Source organism: Prionailurus viverrinus, chromosome A2 (genome assembly GCF_022837055.1).
Source record: "Prionailurus viverrinus isolate Anna chromosome A2, UM_Priviv_1.0, whole genome shotgun sequence".
In the NCBI taxonomy this organism is placed as follows: domain Eukaryota; kingdom Metazoa; phylum Chordata; class Mammalia; order Carnivora; family Felidae; genus Prionailurus; species Prionailurus viverrinus.
The window spans coordinates 8,051,352-8,070,284 of NC_062562.1; the positions used below are offsets into that span (position 1 = coordinate 8,051,352).

At 55.8% G+C, this 18,933-nt stretch overlaps 2 protein-coding genes across 12 annotated transcripts in view; one reads left to right on the forward strand and one right to left on the reverse strand.

The window, feature by feature from the left end:
- On the reverse strand, positions 1–12,923 carry RTBDN (retbindin). 9 transcript variants are annotated; one of them, XM_047835154.1, is made up of 8 exons: positions 12,835–12,923; positions 12,428–12,564; positions 8,463–8,597; positions 2,427–2,601; positions 1,784–1,850; positions 1,577–1,687; positions 971–1,067; positions 1–431 (listed from the first exon to the last, which is right to left on the reverse strand). In XM_047835154.1, the coding sequence occupies exons 3-8, from the start codon at positions 8,541–8,543 to the stop codon at positions 204–206; spliced, it is 759 nt and encodes a 252-aa protein (XP_047691110.1). In that variant the 5' UTR covers positions 8,544–8,597; positions 12,428–12,564; positions 12,835–12,923; the 3' UTR covers positions 1–203. The 9 variants fall into 9 exon arrangements, with proteins under 9 accessions (XP_047691110.1, XP_047691127.1, XP_047691101.1 ...); XM_047835171.1 differs by having other exon boundaries at positions 12,428–12,466; positions 12,835–12,902; XM_047835145.1 differs by having other exon boundaries at positions 12,428–12,504; positions 12,835–12,901.
- The window catches only part of MAST1 (microtubule associated serine/threonine kinase 1), a 23,063-nt gene continuing 14,485 nt past the window's right edge, over positions 10,356–18,933 (forward strand). The window contains exons 1-7 of one of the 3 annotated variants that reach the window (XM_047835068.1): positions 10,356–10,485; positions 12,116–12,204; positions 12,670–12,745; positions 14,626–14,704; positions 16,533–16,693; positions 16,892–16,967; positions 17,137–17,346. In XM_047835068.1, the coding sequence (XP_047691024.1) occupies positions 10,403–10,485; positions 12,116–12,204; positions 12,670–12,745; positions 14,626–14,704; positions 16,533–16,693; positions 16,892–16,967; positions 17,137–17,346 (774 nt within the window). In that variant the 5' untranslated portion in view covers positions 10,356–10,402. Of the gene's footprint in view, positions 10,486–11,564; positions 12,205–12,669; positions 12,746–14,625; positions 14,705–16,532; positions 16,694–16,891; positions 16,968–17,136; positions 17,347–18,933 lie in introns of those variants that run through there. The other 2 variants (XM_047835078.1, XM_047835058.1) reach the window with 2 other exon arrangements.

Here is an 18,933-nt window from a genome sequence, read left to right on the forward strand (position 1 = left end):
TTTATTCAGTGGGGGAAGAGGGGAAAGTGAGCTAGAGTTGGGCTATTTCTCTAATAACCTGGAGAAGGGCTAGTCTCTGGGACTCCAGAAGGAGCGACAGGACTTTGGAAACTAGAAAGCGGAGAGGGAGAGGGGTGACGCTCTGGGTGTCTTGGGCCGGGTGGGGGGAAGGGACGCATCTTCCATCCAAGGCCCAGCGCCCCCTAGGGGCCGCTGCCGCTTCCACTACCACTCCCGCTGCCCGCAGCATCCAGGATCCAGGTGCGGGAGCGGCGGGACCGCGGGAAACTGATTTCCCGGGCCCTCCGTTCGTGTCTGCGACCCGGCAGTACCGAGATGGAAATGTTGAGGCAGTGATCCGCGCCAGGAGCTGCTACCGGCAGCACGTAGCCCAGGACTGAGCGGCAAAGGTCTGCCCCATCGGCAAACGTCTGGGAAAAGGGGTGGAGTTAGGGCCCGAGTGGGCGGAGTCCAGGCAATTCAGGGGCGTGGCCTTGGAAACCTAGAGTCCCCGAGTTTCTTTGCAAGTAGGGGCCAGGGCAGAGGCGCGGCCTAGGTGCGGGCAGTTACCCGCTTTGGGTCCTCCCGGGAGTGTGGGAGCAGGGCCATGGCAGGAGCGGAGTACAGGGGAGGGCGAGTTATCCTTCCTGGGCCCCAGGGCTGGGGTGGGGGAGGGTCAAATTAAGATTGGGGCTTTAGAGAAGGTAATTCGGGCTTCTGAGTCTTCCAGGGGGAACTGTGGATGGGCCTAGAGCAGAGACGGTCCCTTGGGGAGGCCAAATCCAGACTCAATGGTCCCTAGGGAGCATACGGACGTATCCCACTATGGAGATTGTGCTGTGGAAGGGGGAAGCGTGGGAACAGGAGCCTTGGGAGTGCCAGTCCGGACTCCGGGCCCTAGGCGGGTTAAGACAGGACATAGTAAGGGGAGGTCCCAGTCTCTCACCCGCACTCTCTGTCTCAAGCTCACCTGCTCATAGGTAGCGCAGCCAGGCTCACAGCCCCTCTTTTCTGGGAATGGAAGCCAAGTTGGGCCGCAGGTAATATCACTTTCGCAGGTGGCAAACCTACGGATGGTGTGTGGAGAGAAGGTGGGCAGTCGCGTTCTGTGGGGATCCTGCCCTCCAAGGCTTCGCTCAGTGTATGTCCCGCCCCCAGACCCAGGCCCCGCCTCTCAGGACCACGCCCCAACAGACGCTGTCCTCCAGATTTCACCCTACCCTATATTCTCCACACATACCCGGGGCTCTGTCACAATTGACCTCGTCCCTGCAGACTTCATACCATCTATTTCGGGCCAGCCTCTTACGTTCCCCAATCTTTTCAGCTCTCTTTTCTAGCAAGAGGTCCCGCCCCTTAAAAAACCCCAGGTCCGTGGAAGGCCACGCCTCCGTCCTGCCAACCTTAAAAGCCGGGTCCTCTACAGGCCCCGTCCCTTTTTACCTGGCCTCTAAACTCGTTTTGAGACCTTGGCCTTATTGGAGGCAGGCCACACCCCTTCAGACACAAGCTGCGGATCCCTCCTTTGGTCCCGCCCAAACCATAGGACACGCCCCTCATGCCCCACCTCCCCTACCAGACATCGCAGAGCTCAGAACAGAGCGGCTGCGCCTGGCGTATCCCCAATAACAGCAGGCGGAAGCGACTCTGGAGGGCAGCTTGGAGATGTCCCAGGAAGGATTCGCACCTGAACATCGGGAAAGACAGGCTCGTTTGGGTCAGGATGTGGCAGGGCCAACTGAAGCAAAACACACAACGAAACGCTGGCGGGTACTGTACTCACCCAGGGCTCGGCTCCCCACAGCGTTCTGGGACCGCCCCAGGGTCCGATGCCTCTGGCGTGTCCATCTCTGAAGGACAACAGGACCATGGAGAAGGGTACTCCTGTGAGGTGGGGTCTTAGATCCTCAGGTAGGATTGGGGAACTAAGGCCTGGGGGCCCCTTGGACAGGGGAGACCCCAGTTATGCCAGGGCCCCTCAAACATAAAACTTAAATAAAGACACTTGGGATCCAAATGCAATTTCTAGTAATAATAAAAATGATGGCTTATCATAATCAGCTTATCGTTCATTACGTCCCTGATAGTGGTACACGTTTTCATATGCTTACATACACACTTCACAACACTATGACGTAGGTCTATTATTTCTCTCCCTTTTTCATGGTCTACATGAAGCCCAGAGAGATTAAGTGACTTGCTCAGAGTCACACAATTATGAGGTGGGACAGCTGGGATTTGAACCCAGGCAGTCTGAGTCCAGAATCTGTGCACTTTAACTACTATTCTTCAGCACTAGCCCCGACTGCCCACCTCCCCCAACCCGTGCTTCATCCTAAGCCCCTCTCAGAAGGAAAATCTCGTATTGCTGTGGTGATGTGGGATTTCCTGGGCGTTGGAAGTTAGGCAGGGTCTGGAGTGCTCACCCGCAAGGTGCAGCTGGACTGTGCCGAAATCGGTCGCCAGCCTATGGTGTCTCCGGGACAGAGCTGGGAGTGGGCGGCTCCCTCCACAGGACCCCAGCAGGATCCACACCAGGGTCAGTCTTAGGGCCCAGGGCAGGCCCCTGGGTCGAGTGTGGCCCCTGCAGGCCATGTCCACCTGAGATAAGGGTAAGCTGGGGTATAGGGTAAGGTTTGGTTGTCCCTTTCTGGAAGCTCAGGGTGGCACTCTCCTGATGCCTACTCAGGAGACAGTGCAAGGGAGAACAGAGAATGAGCAGTTGATGAGGAGGCAATGACCAAGGACCTCCAAATCCCAGGGGGCCACCAAGTCGTGCCTCTGACCCAGGAGCCCCTTCTCCCCCACCAGACTCATGTCCCCTCCATCCCTTTAGGCCCAATGTGTCCCACCCTCTGGTTTGACCACAGTTCCCCTCCCCCTCACACCCAGCAGGATCTCCCACCCTGTCAACCCTCAGGTGACTCCCGCTGTCTTCAGAACTAAAGGGACACCCCAGCTCTTTCAATCTCCCTCCTCTGTCCAGCAGTTCCTCCTGCTCTTTTGCCCAGTCTCCTCCCTCCCTCTTGATCCCTGCTGGCCCCTTTCATGGTCACCTTCTCTCGGCCCACAATCGGCTTAGGGGCTTCCACTATGGCTGGCCCTTTGGAGCCAAGCTTGGCTGTGGCAGGACTCGAGTTTTGCTGCTGGAATCCAAAAGCCCCGGGGTAGGGGAAGCTGAGGGTCTGTAGGGACAAGACAATTCCCTCCCCTCCCCTGCCCTCTTGGGCTACCCCTCACCTGTTAAGTGAACTGAGGTCTAGAGCGCTGCTGAGACACCTCACGGTCAAGTGCAAGAAAGAGTGACAGCCAGAGGGGGTGTGGTCTGACGCAGAGGAGGAGTTTCCCATGGCCCCACCCCCTGCCCCAGCTGACCAAAGGCCGGTGGCCCTGGGACTGCTGTGTATACATATCCTTGCACTGAGCATTATGTTGAGATTGTGGCTTAAACTCAATCTGTGTGTATATGTGTTGGATGAGAGTGTGTTTGTATGGCTGTGTGTGTGTAAAGCATGTATGTTTGTTGGGTGAGGGTATGGTATGTGTGAGTCTTGGTTGAGTGGTTGTGTGTGTGTGTGTGTGTGTGTGTGTGTGTGTTCAAACTCTGGCTAAGGAGGCCTGTATGTATCTCAAGCCAAGTGTGTCCAATTGAGTCAGATATAATAAATGTGAAGGACCGGGAAGTGGGATTAGGATGGCTGTCCTGTGACAATGTTGTGGATAAGTCAGTGGATAAAGGTTTTTGGCCATGAATGTTGACCATTAGTGAACACAAAGGGGTGTTTATATGTGTGGAGAGAGTATGTGTCTGCATCTGAAACATATGTGTGTGTTTCTCTGCAGTTTCTGTGAATGCAAGTTTCTTACAAACATTCCCTCAATTCATCCATCCATTCAACAAATGTTTGTTGAGCAGCTGTTGTGTGCCAGGTTCTGGGGATGAAGTAGTGACCAAGAAATGAATATCTCAGCCTCACAGAGCTGACATTATAGTGGGAGAGTCGGTGAGAGGAACAGTCCTGCAGTGGATGTGTGAGTGTGTGTGTGTGTGTGTGTTCATGTGTTGTGTCGGGAGGATACTGTGTCTGTGTGCTGGAGGAGAGTTTGTGTGTAGCTGAGCCGAGATTGGTTTTGGTATGATGTGTGTGTGCTTGTGTTTGTTGAGTGTTTGTACATGTTGTCTGTATGTCTGTATTCGCTGCGTGTGTGTATATCTGTGTTTTCTAACACTACTGTGTTTGCATACGTGTGTCTTTGCAGAGTATGAGTTGATGTGTATATGTGTTTGTGTGTGTCTGTATTTGCTGATTTTGTGTTTGCATTCTGTGTTAATGTGTTGGTAAAGGATTCAGTGTGTCTGTGTTTGCTAAGTGCATATTTGCAATGTGTATGTGTTTGTGTGTGAGTCTGTGTTTGCGGAGAATGTGTTTGTATGTGTGTGTATTTTTGACAAGTACATATTTGCAGAGTGTGTGACTATGTGTATGTGAGTCTGTTTCCTGAGCATGTGTTGGTATGTTCGTGTTCGTGTATATATGTGTAGCGTGTGTGTGTGCCTGTGCTTGCAGTGTGTGCATGTGTTTTTGTGAGCAATGACCACTACCACAAATCTCCCTGTCTTATCAGGCTAATGCAGAGTTTTTTTTTCTGTCTCTTTCACTATGGGACGCTCAGATCTCAAAACACTACTGTGCACATAGTGCGTGCTCAGTACGTGTTGAGTAAATAAGCCATTTAGGGTGTGCTGTCTCCTGGCCCCTAATGGGCACCCACTAATGTCCTATAGGCTTCAGAAATCAAGATATAGTGGATCTCACCTTCCCCTTGTCCATTTTTGGGTAGGCCAGGGTGCTCGTGTGTCAAATATGTCCACGCTTTGGGCTATGCCTTTCGCCAATCCTTTCCCTCCCCTGACCTCAGCTCCCAACGCTGCCCTCGGAATTCAGCACCGTGGACAGGAGCGCATGAGATCAGCACCACGGAGAGCTCCCACGAAGCCAGCTTTAGAAGGGGTGACAAAAGCGGAGTCTGGGCCTTCGACAGAGAAGTTTGAGAAACAGACTCAGCGACATGGCAAACAAACATGCCGACAAACAGAAAAACATTGAAATAACTCGGGCAAAGGCACAGAGATGAGGAAACAAGCGTCTGGGGAACACCTGGACCTAGACCTTGCCTTGCTGTCGCCCTCATTGGCCGGCAGAGGTCGCTTCCTTCAGTGACCGCGCCCTCCAGGGCCTTCCTGGCCAATTATGGGCCAGGACCCTTGGGAAGCCCCTTTCCCACCCTACCCCCCCAAAGCCTAGACTTGGAGTGGGGAGGTCACCGACGCTTTCCGCACCAACTCTGGGAAGCATAGTCGGCTTGGTCTCAGCTGTAGGAACACTACGGGTGTGTGGTGTGTGTGTGTGTGTGTGTGTGTGTGTGTGTGTGAAAATCGCTTCAGCTGCCCCCCTCCCCAACTACCAGCTAATCGCCCCTATAAATATAGCGCAGCCTGGCCTGGCTACTTAATCCTGACGGTGAGGGAGGGGGTCGTTAGAGGGGCTGCAGGATTCCCTGAAGAGGCTCTGGTTGGGAAGGGGGGCTTATAGGCATGCAAAATGTTTTTCTTTGGGAGCATCTCCCGCGAGGATGGGTGTCCTCAATGTAAATGTCACTCTGTAAGAATGTACCTTCTCGGGATGTGGAGGTCTCGTGGGTGGAGGCAATTTCCCACAAAGAATATGGCTTTTAGGAGGTCTTCCGTTGGGGGTGTCTTCACTAGGCTCCCCACGTTCACCCGTGGGGATTTTTCTCTGCGGAAATGTCTCTTCTTGGGGGCAGCAGGGGGCTTCTGAGAGGCAGCGTCACCTCTCAGAGACCATCTGTCTTAGGAATGATTTTCAGGGTGAGGGGAGAGTTCCTGATTGGAGAGGGCGTCCCCGTGGAGACTATCCATCCATGGGAATGTGTCTCCCTGCGGGGGTCGCTGCGAGGAGGGGGGAGGGTTCCGCCTAAGGAATGTATCTTAGTGAGAATGTCTGTCTCCCTTGGGTGTTTCTTGGGTTGAAAGTCTCTCCATGGGCATGTTTCTCTCCTGGAGTGTCTCTCCTCATAGGTGTCTCTTCGTAGCTTGGCTCCCTTGGGGGCATATGGAAGCTTCTCCCTAGCTTACCCCCTCCCGCCCCTACCCTCCCCCCCGCCCCCCCTAGCGCGGGCAGCCTTGGCCGAGGCCGGGCTCGGGCGCCCAGACGCAGTGACGGCGCCGGGTCCGCCCCACTTTGCTCCGCCCCCGCCACCCCCCCACCCGCCGCCGCCGCCGCCGCCGCCGCCGCCGCCGCGGTCCCCGCGGCTTCTCACTCCCTCCCTCTTCCCTCCTCCCGCCGCCGCCGCTACCGCCACCTCCCTCCTCCCTCCCCGGGGCCGAAGCCGCCGCCGCCATGGACGATTCGGGCCTGATTCGCCGCCGGAGGCTGCAGGTACGCGGCAGCCCCGGTCCCGGGTGGCGGTGAAGGGGTCGGAGCCCTGAGGCGGGGCCCGGCAGGGGGCGGGAGAACTTGCGCCTGGGCCGGCCAGGGCGCCCCCTCCCACGGCCCCGGGACGCTACCAGAGGGGAACTCGGTAGCCGCGCGTCCCGCCGCGCTGGCGACCCCGCCCCTCAGGCGCCGCCCGGGGCTCCAGGGAGCTGACGGAGGGGGTGCAGCCTAGCGCTCCCCCTCGAGGATAGCCTGAGGGGCACCTGGCCCGCCAGAGGGGGAGGGGGCTGGGACCGAAGTCATCGCCCTGGCTCAGCGCCAATCAGGGGGTGAGGGGGCGCAAAGCAAAGTTAGTGCCCCAGGGCTCGCTCCCCTCGGGGCAACCGGCGCCGCAGAGGCAGTAAACATGTTTATACTGCAGCCTCGCCCCTCAGCACCCCAGGAACCCCTTTCTGAGGCATGGGGAACCCCTGCGACCTCCATGCATCTGCCCAGCCACCAGGATTCTTCCTACTGCCCTAATTGGACAGACACCCTAGACAGCCTCCCTCCTCACTCTTCATTCCTCCTCCCTTCACTACCCCCCCCACCCCCCCCCCCGCGAGATCCTCAAGTCCAGCCCAGCTTGTGGGTGGGCGGGAGCGATTTTTAGCTCCTTGCAGCCTTAGAAGATACTGGTCTCCAGGCTGCGCAGGCGCGGGAGTGAGTCCACTGCACAGAGTGGGACACTGAGGATTGTGGAGTGTGGGGAAATCCAGGCGTCAGGAACTCCCACCTTCAAGATGGGTGGGGATTCTGAAGCTGAGAAGAGTTCTTTTCTACTAGCTTCTTACTGCGTTTCTAAGGGTTAATACGAGGGTTCGATGTTGTCCCTAAACTGACCCCAGCGAGGAAACTGATCAAAGCTTCATCTCAAGGCCTGCCTGGGGTCTGGTCCTTCTGATCCTCCTTGGAGCCCAGACCCACGCTACATAATCTGGAGGAGTTTAGATAAAGCCTAGGTGGCTCCAGACTCAGGCTATATCCTAGCCTGGAGCTTGGACAAAGAAGGGGAGGATTCAAACCCTCATCCAGGGTCTACTTCTGGACTCCTCTAACCTACCATCCCTGAGTTTGGAGACCAAGATAAGCTGATCCGTCACTGCAGCAGGAAAAATCGGAGTTAGGTGACAGGAGGGACTTCCCAGGTGTCTGGAGGATGCTGGAGACAGAACTGGGTTGGAAAGCTAATTTGCTTTCGAACAGAGCCCAAATGGCTCCATCTAAGAGCCTTGGGCTCTTGAGAACTTCCCTGGATTCCCACCCGTTTTACTGCTGGGGTGGGAAAAGGGGTTGTGGGAAAAGGGAGGAAGGGGCGGCAAAGCCAGAGCAGGTGCTGAAGCAGCCAGACTGGGTCCGCGCCGTCGGGTCCCCAGGAAAAGGGCGGTAAGGGGCGGAGCCTACAAGACGGTGTGTTCCCGCCCTCCGGGCCAGCGCCGACTCCCATTGGCTCATCGCCACGCGGGCCTTCCAACGCTCAAGACCCCGCCCCCAGCCTGGGATCCTCCCACTCACCCACCGTTCCTTCCCGAGGCAACCCCTAGTCTGTGCTATCCCGCCGGAGTCCTGTCCCTACCTCTTCCTTTCTGGCGGGATTAACCACTTCGCTGCCTTGGATACACCCCCACCCACTGATGCAACCCCCTAGGAGCTGTCCCACAACTGCGGAGCTCCCGAGGGCCTCCAACTGTGTGCAGCTGGGATCGTATATACGAACAGCATCCTGAGTTCGAAAGCCCATCCCCAGCGCCGTCCATCAACCACTGGGAGAAGCAGAATCTGCTTGGCAGAGCGTCTCTGCAGCTAGTGATGGAGGTGGCGTCTGTTTACTCTGACGCAAGGATCCAAACCCCCTACTTCTCCAGTTTGCCCTTTACTTCTATTCTAGAATATTTAGGAGCGCTAGCAAATGGGGCTAGGTTCGAGGACTACTTGGGAGGTGTTTAAAGGTCCCCAGGGGCTCACCCTCGAAGGCCGAGTGTACCCGGATCTGGAATCCTGGCCTCCGTGGCCGAAAAATCCAGGTCTAGATTTCGCTTGGGCCATTGCGGTCGTCCCACCCAGCCGGCTGGTCCCAGCTGCTCCTCATTCAAACGGATCCTGCAAAAACAGAGGGAAAACCTGGAATGGATTTCTGGTCACCCGTGGCTCAGGGGAGCATGGCTGGAGATCTGGACAGTGTTCTCTTTGACCCCAACCATATGTCTGTCCTCTGTCCATGGGAGTGGGAGGTACCTTTGGCCCATCCTCTGTCAAGCAGCATGTCCATTCATAATAACTCCTGCTCCTATGACCTAATATTTATTGAGTGCTTACTATGTGCTAGGCCTCATGCTAAGGTGCCAGGCACCTGAATCATCTCACAGAGTCATCTGTTGGAAGGTCTGCTGGACCTTCTTTGGAAGGTCATTTGCCAAGGTTATAAGGTCATTGGAGTGTTGGAAGGTCATTTGCCAAGGGTATAAGAGGCAAATCTGAGCTTTGAACGCAGGGCTTTCTGCTTTCAGAGATCCTAGAAAGGATCTAGAACATAACTCATTTTCCCCTGGTTAGAGTCCATACCAAAAGGCTTTTGAAACTCTCACCAGAATCTTCCATCTGCAGCCCTACCCAGCCTCCTTTATTCACTTTGGCCTGTGGACACTGAACTGCCTGGAAGGTGGCACTCCTTCTGCCCGATGCTTTCCTGGGAAGAGGGCACAGACTTCCATAACTTTTAATCCCTATAGTGGCTTCCCGAGTGCTTGACAAACAGAACACAACCTTCTTCTGGTCTGGACACATAAAGTTAATAGTTAGCAATTGTTATCATTACCATTATCAAAAAAGACCACTTGGCCATTGTCTGGTTCCCATTGCAAATTTCAGTTTTGAGCGACCCTAACTATCCCACCCCCAACACTGAATCTGTCTGGGAGTGGGGTAGAACCCTTGGGGTGTGGAGTCATTCATTCATTCAACTTTCATGCTTGAACATACCAAGTTCATTCCTGTCTCTGGGCCTTGGCAGTTCCTTCTACCTGGAATGCTCTCTCCATAGATTCTTCCATGGCCGGGTCTTATTTTTTCAAGAACTATCTTAAAAGTCACTTCCCCAGAGCAGCCCTCTCTGACTATTGTGTCCTCCTCCTAGCCATTTTGCATCATATCACCTTAATTTTATTCATGACACTTATTACTGTTTAAAATTATCTTGTTTACTTCTGTGTTAATTTGTTTATTGTCTGCTTCCCTTCTTTATATGCTAGTCCCAAAAGGGCAGGAGGTTTTTCCTCATTTGCTGCTGTGTCCCCAGTGCCTAGCACAGGGCCTGGCATACAGCAGGTGCTCAAGAAATATTTTCCACATAGGCTCCTGTTTGATTTGCACACACACACGGAGGTGCCAACTCAGGAGTCCTACATTGGGTTCTGCTGGTGTCTGGGGTCGGGAGAGAAATCACTCTGGTACCCTCTCCCCCAAAGAGCCCCGCCCTCCGTGCACAACGTAGGTGTGGGTGAGGATGCTGATGAGTAGCTTGTCCCACCCAACTTTTGCCGCTCCAGGGGGTGACAGGGCTTGCAGGCAGCAGCTGCTGGTCCACTCTGACCTCTATCCTTTTGCCCCCTTGCCTTCTAGAAGGATTTGCCTCTGCCCCGGAAAAGCAGCAGGTGAGCCTTGGGGAGAGATGCGCAGGGCCGGCCGCCCCTTTTCGAGTCCGGGTGGGGGCGCCAGGCGCGCGCGCGCGGGCGGGGCCTGGAGCGCTGGTGAGCAGCAGCGCCCCCTCCTGGCGGGCGGCAGCGGCACGGCCCTCCCTTCCCCCGCCCTCCCCTGCCCGCTGCGGCTCCAGCCTCCGCCCCGCGCGCTCGCTCCCCGCGCCGCCGCCGCCACTGCCGCACCTGCCACCATGTCGCCGCCGCCGGGTCATGTCTGACTCCCTCTGGACAGCGCTTTCCAATTTCTCGATGCCCTCCTTCCCTGGCGGCAGTATGTTCCGTCGCACCAAGAGGTAGAACCCCATCCCTCAGACCCTGACCCGGCCCTCCCCACCAAAGCCGCCCCTCCGGCCGCTGCCGCAGGGCGGGGCCCGGGATGCTGCACCCCGTCCAGCTGCGCCAGAGGTGCCCGTGCGGCGCCTTCTGCAGGGGATGGGGCTGAATTGGGGGACAGTGTGGGCCGAGACTGGGGGCACTGTGCACCGGCGAGGACCGCTGCAGGGGGGAGGAGGCTGCGCCGGTTGTTGTTGGTGGTGGTGGTGGGGGGGGGGTGGGTTGCGGCGCCTTTGTCTGCTGGCGCTGCGGGCTCCAGCAACCCAGTGGGGGTAGGGGAAGAAGGGGAGGGTGGGGGACTTGGCACCCTCGGAACAATAGCCGCAGCCTGGCCTCCCCCCCGCCCCCATGCCGCGTGTTCTTGGCCTCGCTAATGTGCTCAGTCACTGTGGCAGGGGGTGAGGGGAATGGAGGGGCTGGGGGCTCCCTCTTCACAATCTGGGATCCTGAGGGGCAGAAGGAAAGGGGGGGGGGCTTTATCATAGCACAAACTACCCCCCACCAAGAACACAGCCTCAGCCGGAAAATAGTGACACAGAGCGTCACGTAGGACATGATGTCACACACATGCACACATTACAGCCCTAGTGGCCCAGATACACCCTGGAGCCATCACGCATACAGTGGCCGTAGGTCAGAGTCATGCCCACCCAGACACATGGGGGCACCCCCAGCGTCACACACAGATGAACAGCCCAACACGTACAGTGTTGTGTGTGTACATCTAGGAAGATGTCACATGCATGACGATACACACACACGATTATGGCATCCAGGACGCACACAGACACATGTATGGCAATGACATCTATGCACCCAAGAATGTCACAGCACATGACATCACCTAAGCTTATCACATGCGGTGTTACACAGATGCCAGAATAAATGACACAGGGAATCTCGCAGAGACGGAGAGATACACAGTATCATACCGCATCATAGAGAAGACTCATCCAGGGAATGTCACACATGGTGGCAGGCTCACAGGGTATGAAACTCACACACAGTAGATGCCACCCGTGGACACACATGGGGAATGTCACACACATACACAAGGGCAGGGTATCACACAGACTTAGAATGCCTCACAAAGACATAGACACATGTAGCAAAAATCATGCACGCACGCGCTCTAACACACAATGGCACATCTAGTCATGGGCAAGTGGCATGGCACACTGTTTCACACAGACACAAAAGGTACAGGTCCTATCACATAAGGTAAACCCAACCCAGGGCTGAACTCACACACTGAGCGCCACACGTGGATACACACAGAGGATGTCACGCACAGCCCCCAAGACAATATACGCTCCTATCATTCCATGACTGACGCCGTGCCTCCCATGGTCACACATGATCCACACAGGTAATTTTGCACACACGTGCCACACGCACATCCCTTCCCATACGCAGCCCTGCCTAGGCCTCCATCACCTCCTCCTCCGAGCAATCCTCTGGGGGCACCTCCAAGCACACACAGATGGGAGACAGGCGGGGATCTGAGATGGGAAGGTGGCTGGCTGGTTGGGTTCACAAACTCACTGGGCTGCGGCCCGGCCCGGTCCCCTTGCCTCGCCTTCCCCGCAGCTGCCGCACCAGTAACCGGAAAAGCCTCATCCTGACCAGCACTTCGCCCACGCTGCCGCGACCCCACTCCCCACTGCCTGGACACCTGGGTGAGACAGGTGGTGGGTGCGGACCAGACTAGAGGAGGCGTGGCTACGGGGTAGGGGCGTGTCCGTGCCGCAGGATTGGGCGGAGACTGAACAGAGGAGGACCCAGATTGGGCAAAGGGCGGGGCCATCTTGTGCGGCAGTGGTCAATCGGCTGAAGGGGCCTTTGTGGGCGGAGGCCCAGGCGGAGCAAGACTGTGAAGAGGTTGAAGGGGAGGTACCGTACCTGAAGGGAGGGGCCATCTCAGATGTAGACAGAATCGGCCTGATGGGGGGTTGGGCTGACTCCATAACCAAAACAGTCTAGAGAGGCGGGGCTACAGCTAAGGGGGCGTGGTCCCCTCATACGTGGGTGGGACGAGACTAAACAGGGGAAGGGCTGCTGTTGGCAACCCGCTTTGGGGATTGAGCGGCCTGGTGGGATTGCCACCCATACCAAGCTTTAAGATCCCCCTCTTTCCGCTACAGGTAGCAGTCCCCTGGACAGCCCCCGCAACTTCTCCCCCAACACCCCCGCCCACTTCTCGTTTGCCTCCTCCCGAAGGTGAGTCCCTCTCCCCGGGGCCCTAGAACCCTGGCCGGACCCTCCCCAACCACCGTCTGGGCCGCCATCTGTTCCCCTCCTAATTGCACCTGAGACGGGGCCTGAGGGACCCGCAGAGTGCCCCAGCGTCCCAGCGGGAATAAGCGCCAGGCCTTAGGGGCGGGGCCTATGAGAAGGCGGGGCCAACCGCCTATTCGGAATCAAAGGGGGAGTGGGACTTCCTTTGCCGCTGAGCGAAAGCGCGTGCGCTCTGAGCGCAGGGTCTCAGTCTCCCCAGCCGCTAGCTCCAGGCCGGGCGTTTCCATAGCAACAGGACAGGGAACGGAGATGAAGTGCGCAAGCGCAGACTGCAAGATGCCCATTGAGGGACTTTGGTCTCCAACGTGAGAAAGGGCACCTAGAGCTATTTCTCCAGGGCCCGAGAGGAGCAATCATAGGTTTCCCTACGGGGATCTTTGAGGGTTTCTAGAATGTCACTAATGAATTTTCTTGGGGCCTTTGGCGAAATTGGGGGAGGCAGAGAGATTCCTCCGATGCGTTTTGGAGAAACTTCTGGGAGTCACCAGGATGTTTGGGCGGGATTCTTTTTCTTTGAACTTTATTCATTCTAAACGTTGTCTGAACACGTGGTGCGAGCTGGGAGCTGAGCATAAGGGGTGAATGACAGTCTTTGTCCTCGGGGTTGAGTTGGGGTGGCGGGCCAGAGAACGCAGATCACTGCAAAGACTGGTGAAGGCTGTCGTGTGGAAGTCACGCAGGACTGTGGGGACAGAGGATGCCTCCCTGGGGTGGCTGCGGAGAGATCCCCTTGGCTGCGGAATTCGGCTGAAGGCATTAGGGAGCCAGAAAAGGGCTCTAAGATTGGAACCTGATCTGGTCGCTTGCATGGTGGGTGGGCTAGGAGGTCCCCGCCCCCCGGAGGGAGGCTCATGCCTGGGAGTGTGTGTCCCTGTGATATGCAATCTTTGTGCTGATGTGGATGTGTGAATGTAGGCTTGTGAGATTGTGGTCGTGTGAGGCGGCCCTGCCCACACATATGCCCACGGGGGCGTGCATCAGCGTGCAAGTGTGAGCGTGTGTGAAGGTATATCCCTGTGCATTTGTAAATGTGTGTGAATGCGTGAGAGAGCATGCCCTTCCAAGTACGTTTCCATGTGAGTGTGCAATCTGGTGGGAGTGTGAATGAATGTGTGGCTGCGTGGGAGTTTGAATGTGTGACTGAGTGCGTGAGCGTTCTCGAATGTGTCTGTGCGAACGTGGCAGAGTAGAACGTGTGTGAGGGAGTGTGCGTCTTTGTTTCAGAGTGTGAGTACTCCATCTCTACGTGTACGTGTTCGTGTGTGTGTGCGTGTACGTGTGTGTGTGCAGGCGTGATGGTGTGTTCATGTAGGGAAGCGTGAGATTGGGGCCCGTGTACGGGTCAGGGGTTGTGTGTGTGTCCGTGTTGAGGAGTCATGCGTGAAGGTGTATGGTTGTCAGTGTGTGATCTCAACCACACGAGTCACACTAACACTAGCGGGTGTGGCCGTGGGAGTGACCGTATCTGTGTGTGAGTGAGCAGATGTGGGAGGATGTGGCAGCGTGTGTATTTGAAAAAGAGGGGCCCTTCTTCTCCGAGAAGGCTCAAGTGGCCTCAGTCTGAGCACTTTATCATGGGGGCAGCTTTGGGGATTCCTGATCTTTGCTCCAGGTCCCTGTTGCCCGGCTGGAAGACTTCCTCCTTACCTCTGTGGCTCTGAGGGCCTTTCGGAATCATAGAGCACAGATATACCCCCAGCCCCTACCCTAGTGGTAGCCAGTAGCTTCCCTCACACCCTGAGGACGGGGAGGGGGGAACCAGTGGGGCCTAGCAGCCTCTGAGCATCTTGGCTGGGTTCCAGGGCGGACGGACGCCGTTGGTCTCTGGCTTCACTTCCCTCGTCCGGCTATGGCACCAACACACCCAGTTCCACCGTCTCGGTGAGTCGGCAGGTGGGCGAGTGGGCGGGAGCCCTCACCCAGGCCAGCAGTTGCGCTGGCCTTAATGAGGGTTTTGGGTTTCTCTAGTTTTCCAAGGTATCACCCGTCCATCTATTGGCAAGTTACAGGTCCCCTTGAAAGCCCTGTTCTCCACCCTCAGCCTATCTTCTTGGGGGTCCTGCCTATCGCCGACTTATTTTACAGATAATGGTATTAAGGCTCACGGGTCGAACCACTTGCCAAGGGTCTCAGCTGGCCGGGGCCAGCACACTCTTCCCCTAGAGTGCACTTGCTCAACCACCGCAATACCCAAAGTCTCTCTGCCTGTGTCTCTGGTCCACTCATCCATCCATTGGCATGATGTTCAGCAGACATTTATCATGCGACTGGCTGTCATATGGTGGGTGGGCTCTATAAGGTGGGGCAGGATCCAAGGATTCATGCAGCCCTCATGAGGGGAGACAGACCAGTAAGAAGATATTGACAATACAGGGTGTTGGAGCTGTTTTGGGAGTGGCACCAGGTAAGGTGATAACAGGAGGGAGCACCTGACTCAGCTGGGGGGAAGGGTCAAGGAAGGCTTCCTGGAAGAGGTGGAATTGAAGCCAAGACAAAGGATCAGTAGGAGTTTGGCAGGTGGAGGAAGGAAAGGAGGGGTGTTTCACGAAGAGGACCAGGGAACAGCATGTGCAAACCCCCAAAGGCAACAGAGAACTTGTTGCATTTGAAAGTTGAAAATAACCTCAACTGGCTGGAGCTTTGGGGTGGAAGTGGAGGAACGAGGGTGAGGTAGGCAGTGACCCTGGTCATGCTGGGGCTTCTCAGCCAGCGCAGGGCGGTGGATCTTATTCTAAATGTGATGGGAAGCCATACAAAGGCTTTTTTTTTTCTTTATATTAAATTTTACTAAAATTTCAGCCTGAGCTATTTGACATTGTGGTTCTGTAGATCATATGTTATGTGCATTGAAAACATTATTTTAATAGATACTGGTGGGATGGGGAGTGAGTGATGTCACGTTTCAAAAGACCCTTCTGCCTGCAGAATCAAGTGGATATCTTTGTGTTTCTCCACTGATATCTGCGGGCCTGTGTTTGTGCGACTGCGTGCTAGACCCTGACTAGGGACCAAGGAGAGCCAAGTCTCTGCCCTCAAGGAGCAGGCAGCAATACAAATTAATAATAAAGATATAGTAAGTCAGGAGATAAATACAGCAAAAAGAAACAAAATAAGGCAGGGATAGGGGGTGAGGGATGTGTGTTCAGAGGGGTGAATGTCACCCACAGGGGTGACATTTAAGCAAAGATGTAAAGGAGAAGTGATCTGTAGTGATATGCTCCTGACAGAGGAAGCATAGGCCCCTCAATGCAAAGGCCCCGAGGCAGGAGTGTGCCTGGCTTGTTCAAGGACCATCCAGGAGGCCTGTCGCAGCTGGACTGAGTAACTGATGGGGAGAGTGGGCGGAGGTGATGGCAGGGAGACAGGACCAGATCTTGCAGGATGTTGTGGGTCTTGAGGAGGACTTCAGGGTCCATAAAGGTGGGAGCCATGCAGTGTTCTGAACAGAGGAGGGATATGACTTGATTCAGGTTTTAACAGGCTCCCACTGGCCACATCTGTGTGTGTCACAGTTCGCATCCGTGTCTGTCCCTGTCCCCCCTGTCTATCTCCAGGAGTCCCAACCTGGACCCTGGGATCCAAGGATCATAAACCAGGTCCTGATCCCGACCCTGCCCAGTGGCCCATCAGCCCCAGGAGTCCCAGCCCAGGGTCGCGAGCTGTGGGGGGACTGCGGTGGCTCTGACCCCGGCCCCGCTCCTCCCCCCAGTCTTCCTGCTCCTCCCAGGAGCGCCTGCACCAGCTGCCCTACCAGCCCACCGTGGATGAGCTCCACTTCCTTTCCAAACACTTCGGCAGCACCGAGAGCATCACAGACGAAGATGGTGGCCGCCGCTCTCCTGCAGTGCGGCCCCGCTCGCGGAGCCTCAGGTGGGTAGATAACCTCCCTCCACCCCAAGTTGATGGTCTGGCGGGGGGGGGGGGCGGTGTACTGTGAGACCTCTGCCCACGCGATTAAACGGGTTACAGCACGATGGCTGAAGTTTTACGGGGGAGCGGGGGTGGGATCTAACACCTGGCTGCTTTCGGAGGTTGGGGGCTACACAGGATGGGCTTTTCTCCCCGCAGCCCCGGGCGCTCCCCCTCTTCCTACGACAACGAGATCGTGATGATGAACCATGTCTACAAGGAGAGGTTCCCGAAGGTGAGGCGGGGCGGGGGGCGGCCGCGGGGAGGCCCGGGCGGCGGGAGCCCTCGCTCGCCTTAGCTCCGCGCGCCCCCTGGTGGCCGGCGCGCGCAGCGCAGGCTCCCGGCGGCCACAGCCTCCGGGCGCAGCCCCGCGCCGGCACCCCGGCCCTCTGTCCCCCTCGCAGGCCACCGCGCAGATGGAGGAGAAGCTGCGCGACTTCGCCCGTGCCTACGAACCTGACAGCGTGCTGCCGCTGGCCGACGGCGTGCTCAGCTTCATCCACCACCAGATCATCGAGCTGGCCCGGGACTGCCTGACCAAGTCCCGCGACGGCCTCATCACCACCGTGTACTTCTACGAGTTGCAGGAGAACCTGGAGAAGCTGCTGCAGGATGTGAGTGTGTGTGTGTTTCGGGGGGCGCTGGCTCGGTCAGGCCCGACGCCTTCTTTCACCCCACTTCCGTTCAGAGGGCGCCTACCACGTGCCGGGCGCCGCCGTGGAACTTCAGGGGTGGGAGAGAAAGACGTGGTCCCAGTGCAAGGACGTGGTGCTCGTCTGGAGTGGTGGGGGAGGCAGGGACTTAACCTCCCTCACCTCCTTCAGGTCTTTACTCAAATATCAGCATCTCAGGTGGCGTCTAGACCCCCTTATTTAAAATGTCAAACCCACGACCCACCGTCTCTTGTCTCTTTAGTTTTCTCCTTAGCACTTAGCCCTTTCCGTCCTCCTGTGTATTTTTATCTTATTTTTTGTCTCACTTGCTCAAATGTCAGTCCCACGGGTGGATGATGAGGTTGTCTGTTCATTGCTGCGGCCCTGATGCCTGGCACGGTGTCCTGCACACAGTAGGTGATTAATAAATTTTGGTTCCATGGATGAATGAATGAAAGTAAACAAGATGATACCCCCACTTAACTCAATGACAGTTAGTGGGTAGCATTTATTAAGCAACTACTGTGTGCTGGGGCAGTGGGAACCCAACAGTGAACAAACTAGAGAAATATCCCTGCCCTCTTGGGGCTGATATTCTAATGTGGAAGGTGGATAGGAAACATGGAAACAGATCAAGGTATTTGGTGATTTCACCTGATGCTTAGGGCTCTGAAGCAAATAGAACAGGGCAATCAGATGGAATGTCAAGGACTCCCTTGTTAGGTCCAGAAGGCCTCCCCAGAGGAGGTGACATTGAAGTTGGGACGAGAATAATGAGGAAGTGACAGTTATGAGAAGTGCTGGGGGGAATGTGTGCCGAGCAGGGTGAACAGCACATGCAAAGGCCCTGAGGTGAGAAGGCAATCTGGGAAATTCTAGGAGCACAGAAGCCAAGTGACTGTACTGTCTTCGGGGAATGACGTTGGATAAGGGCACAAAGACCAGAATACGGGGCTTCGGGCTCCAGGCGCCCACTCCGACCTGAAGGGCAGTACGTTGACTTATGGGATTCATCATCAGATCTGGTTTGAGTCTGGATTCTGCCACTAGATTCGTAGGAGTTGAGAGCACAGACCAAACGGCCCAGATTCGCATCCAGCTCATCACTTACTGTGGAGCCTTTGCCAAGTCACTTAACCTCTCTGTGCCTCAGTCCTTCTGCTATAAAAAGGGAATTTGCTCATTCATGAATTCCACAAATATTTATTAAGCACCTGTTCCAGGCCTCCCACTGGCCTAGAAGCTGGAGAATTCCCTGGAAATAAAACAAACAAAAGTCCCTGCCCTCAGGAAGCTGACATTCTAGTAAGGAGAGTCAGAAGATAAATAAAAAGCATCAGGGCTGGGACTGGGATGAGACAAGTATTTAATCTCCCCCCCCCCCCCCGGCTATTAAAGTAATTATTGGAAACATTGAAAAGTGGGTATATTAAAACTTAACATTATTTCGAGTATTTTATTTATAATCACACCAGAATTTGTTAGGATTTTACTTTTCTGGTTTTAATCATCAACAATATTTTTATTAAAGCTGTTAATCACTGAGAA

Excerpts from the sequence above, each read along its gene's own strand:
- RTBDN (XM_047835154.1), bottom strand. The coding sequence starts at position 8,543 with ATGGCCCAAGCGAAATCTAGACCTGGATTTTTCGGCCACGGAGGCCAG. Across the intron at positions 1,851-2,426 it reads AGTCCAGCTGCACCTTGCGG|AGATGGACACGCCAGAGGCA; the intron begins GTGAGCACTCCA and ends GTTGTCCTTCAG. Across the intron at positions 1,068-1,576 it reads TCTGAGCTCTGCGATGTCTG|GTTTGCCACCTGCGAAAGTG; the intron begins GTAGGGGAGGTG and ends CACCATCCGTAG.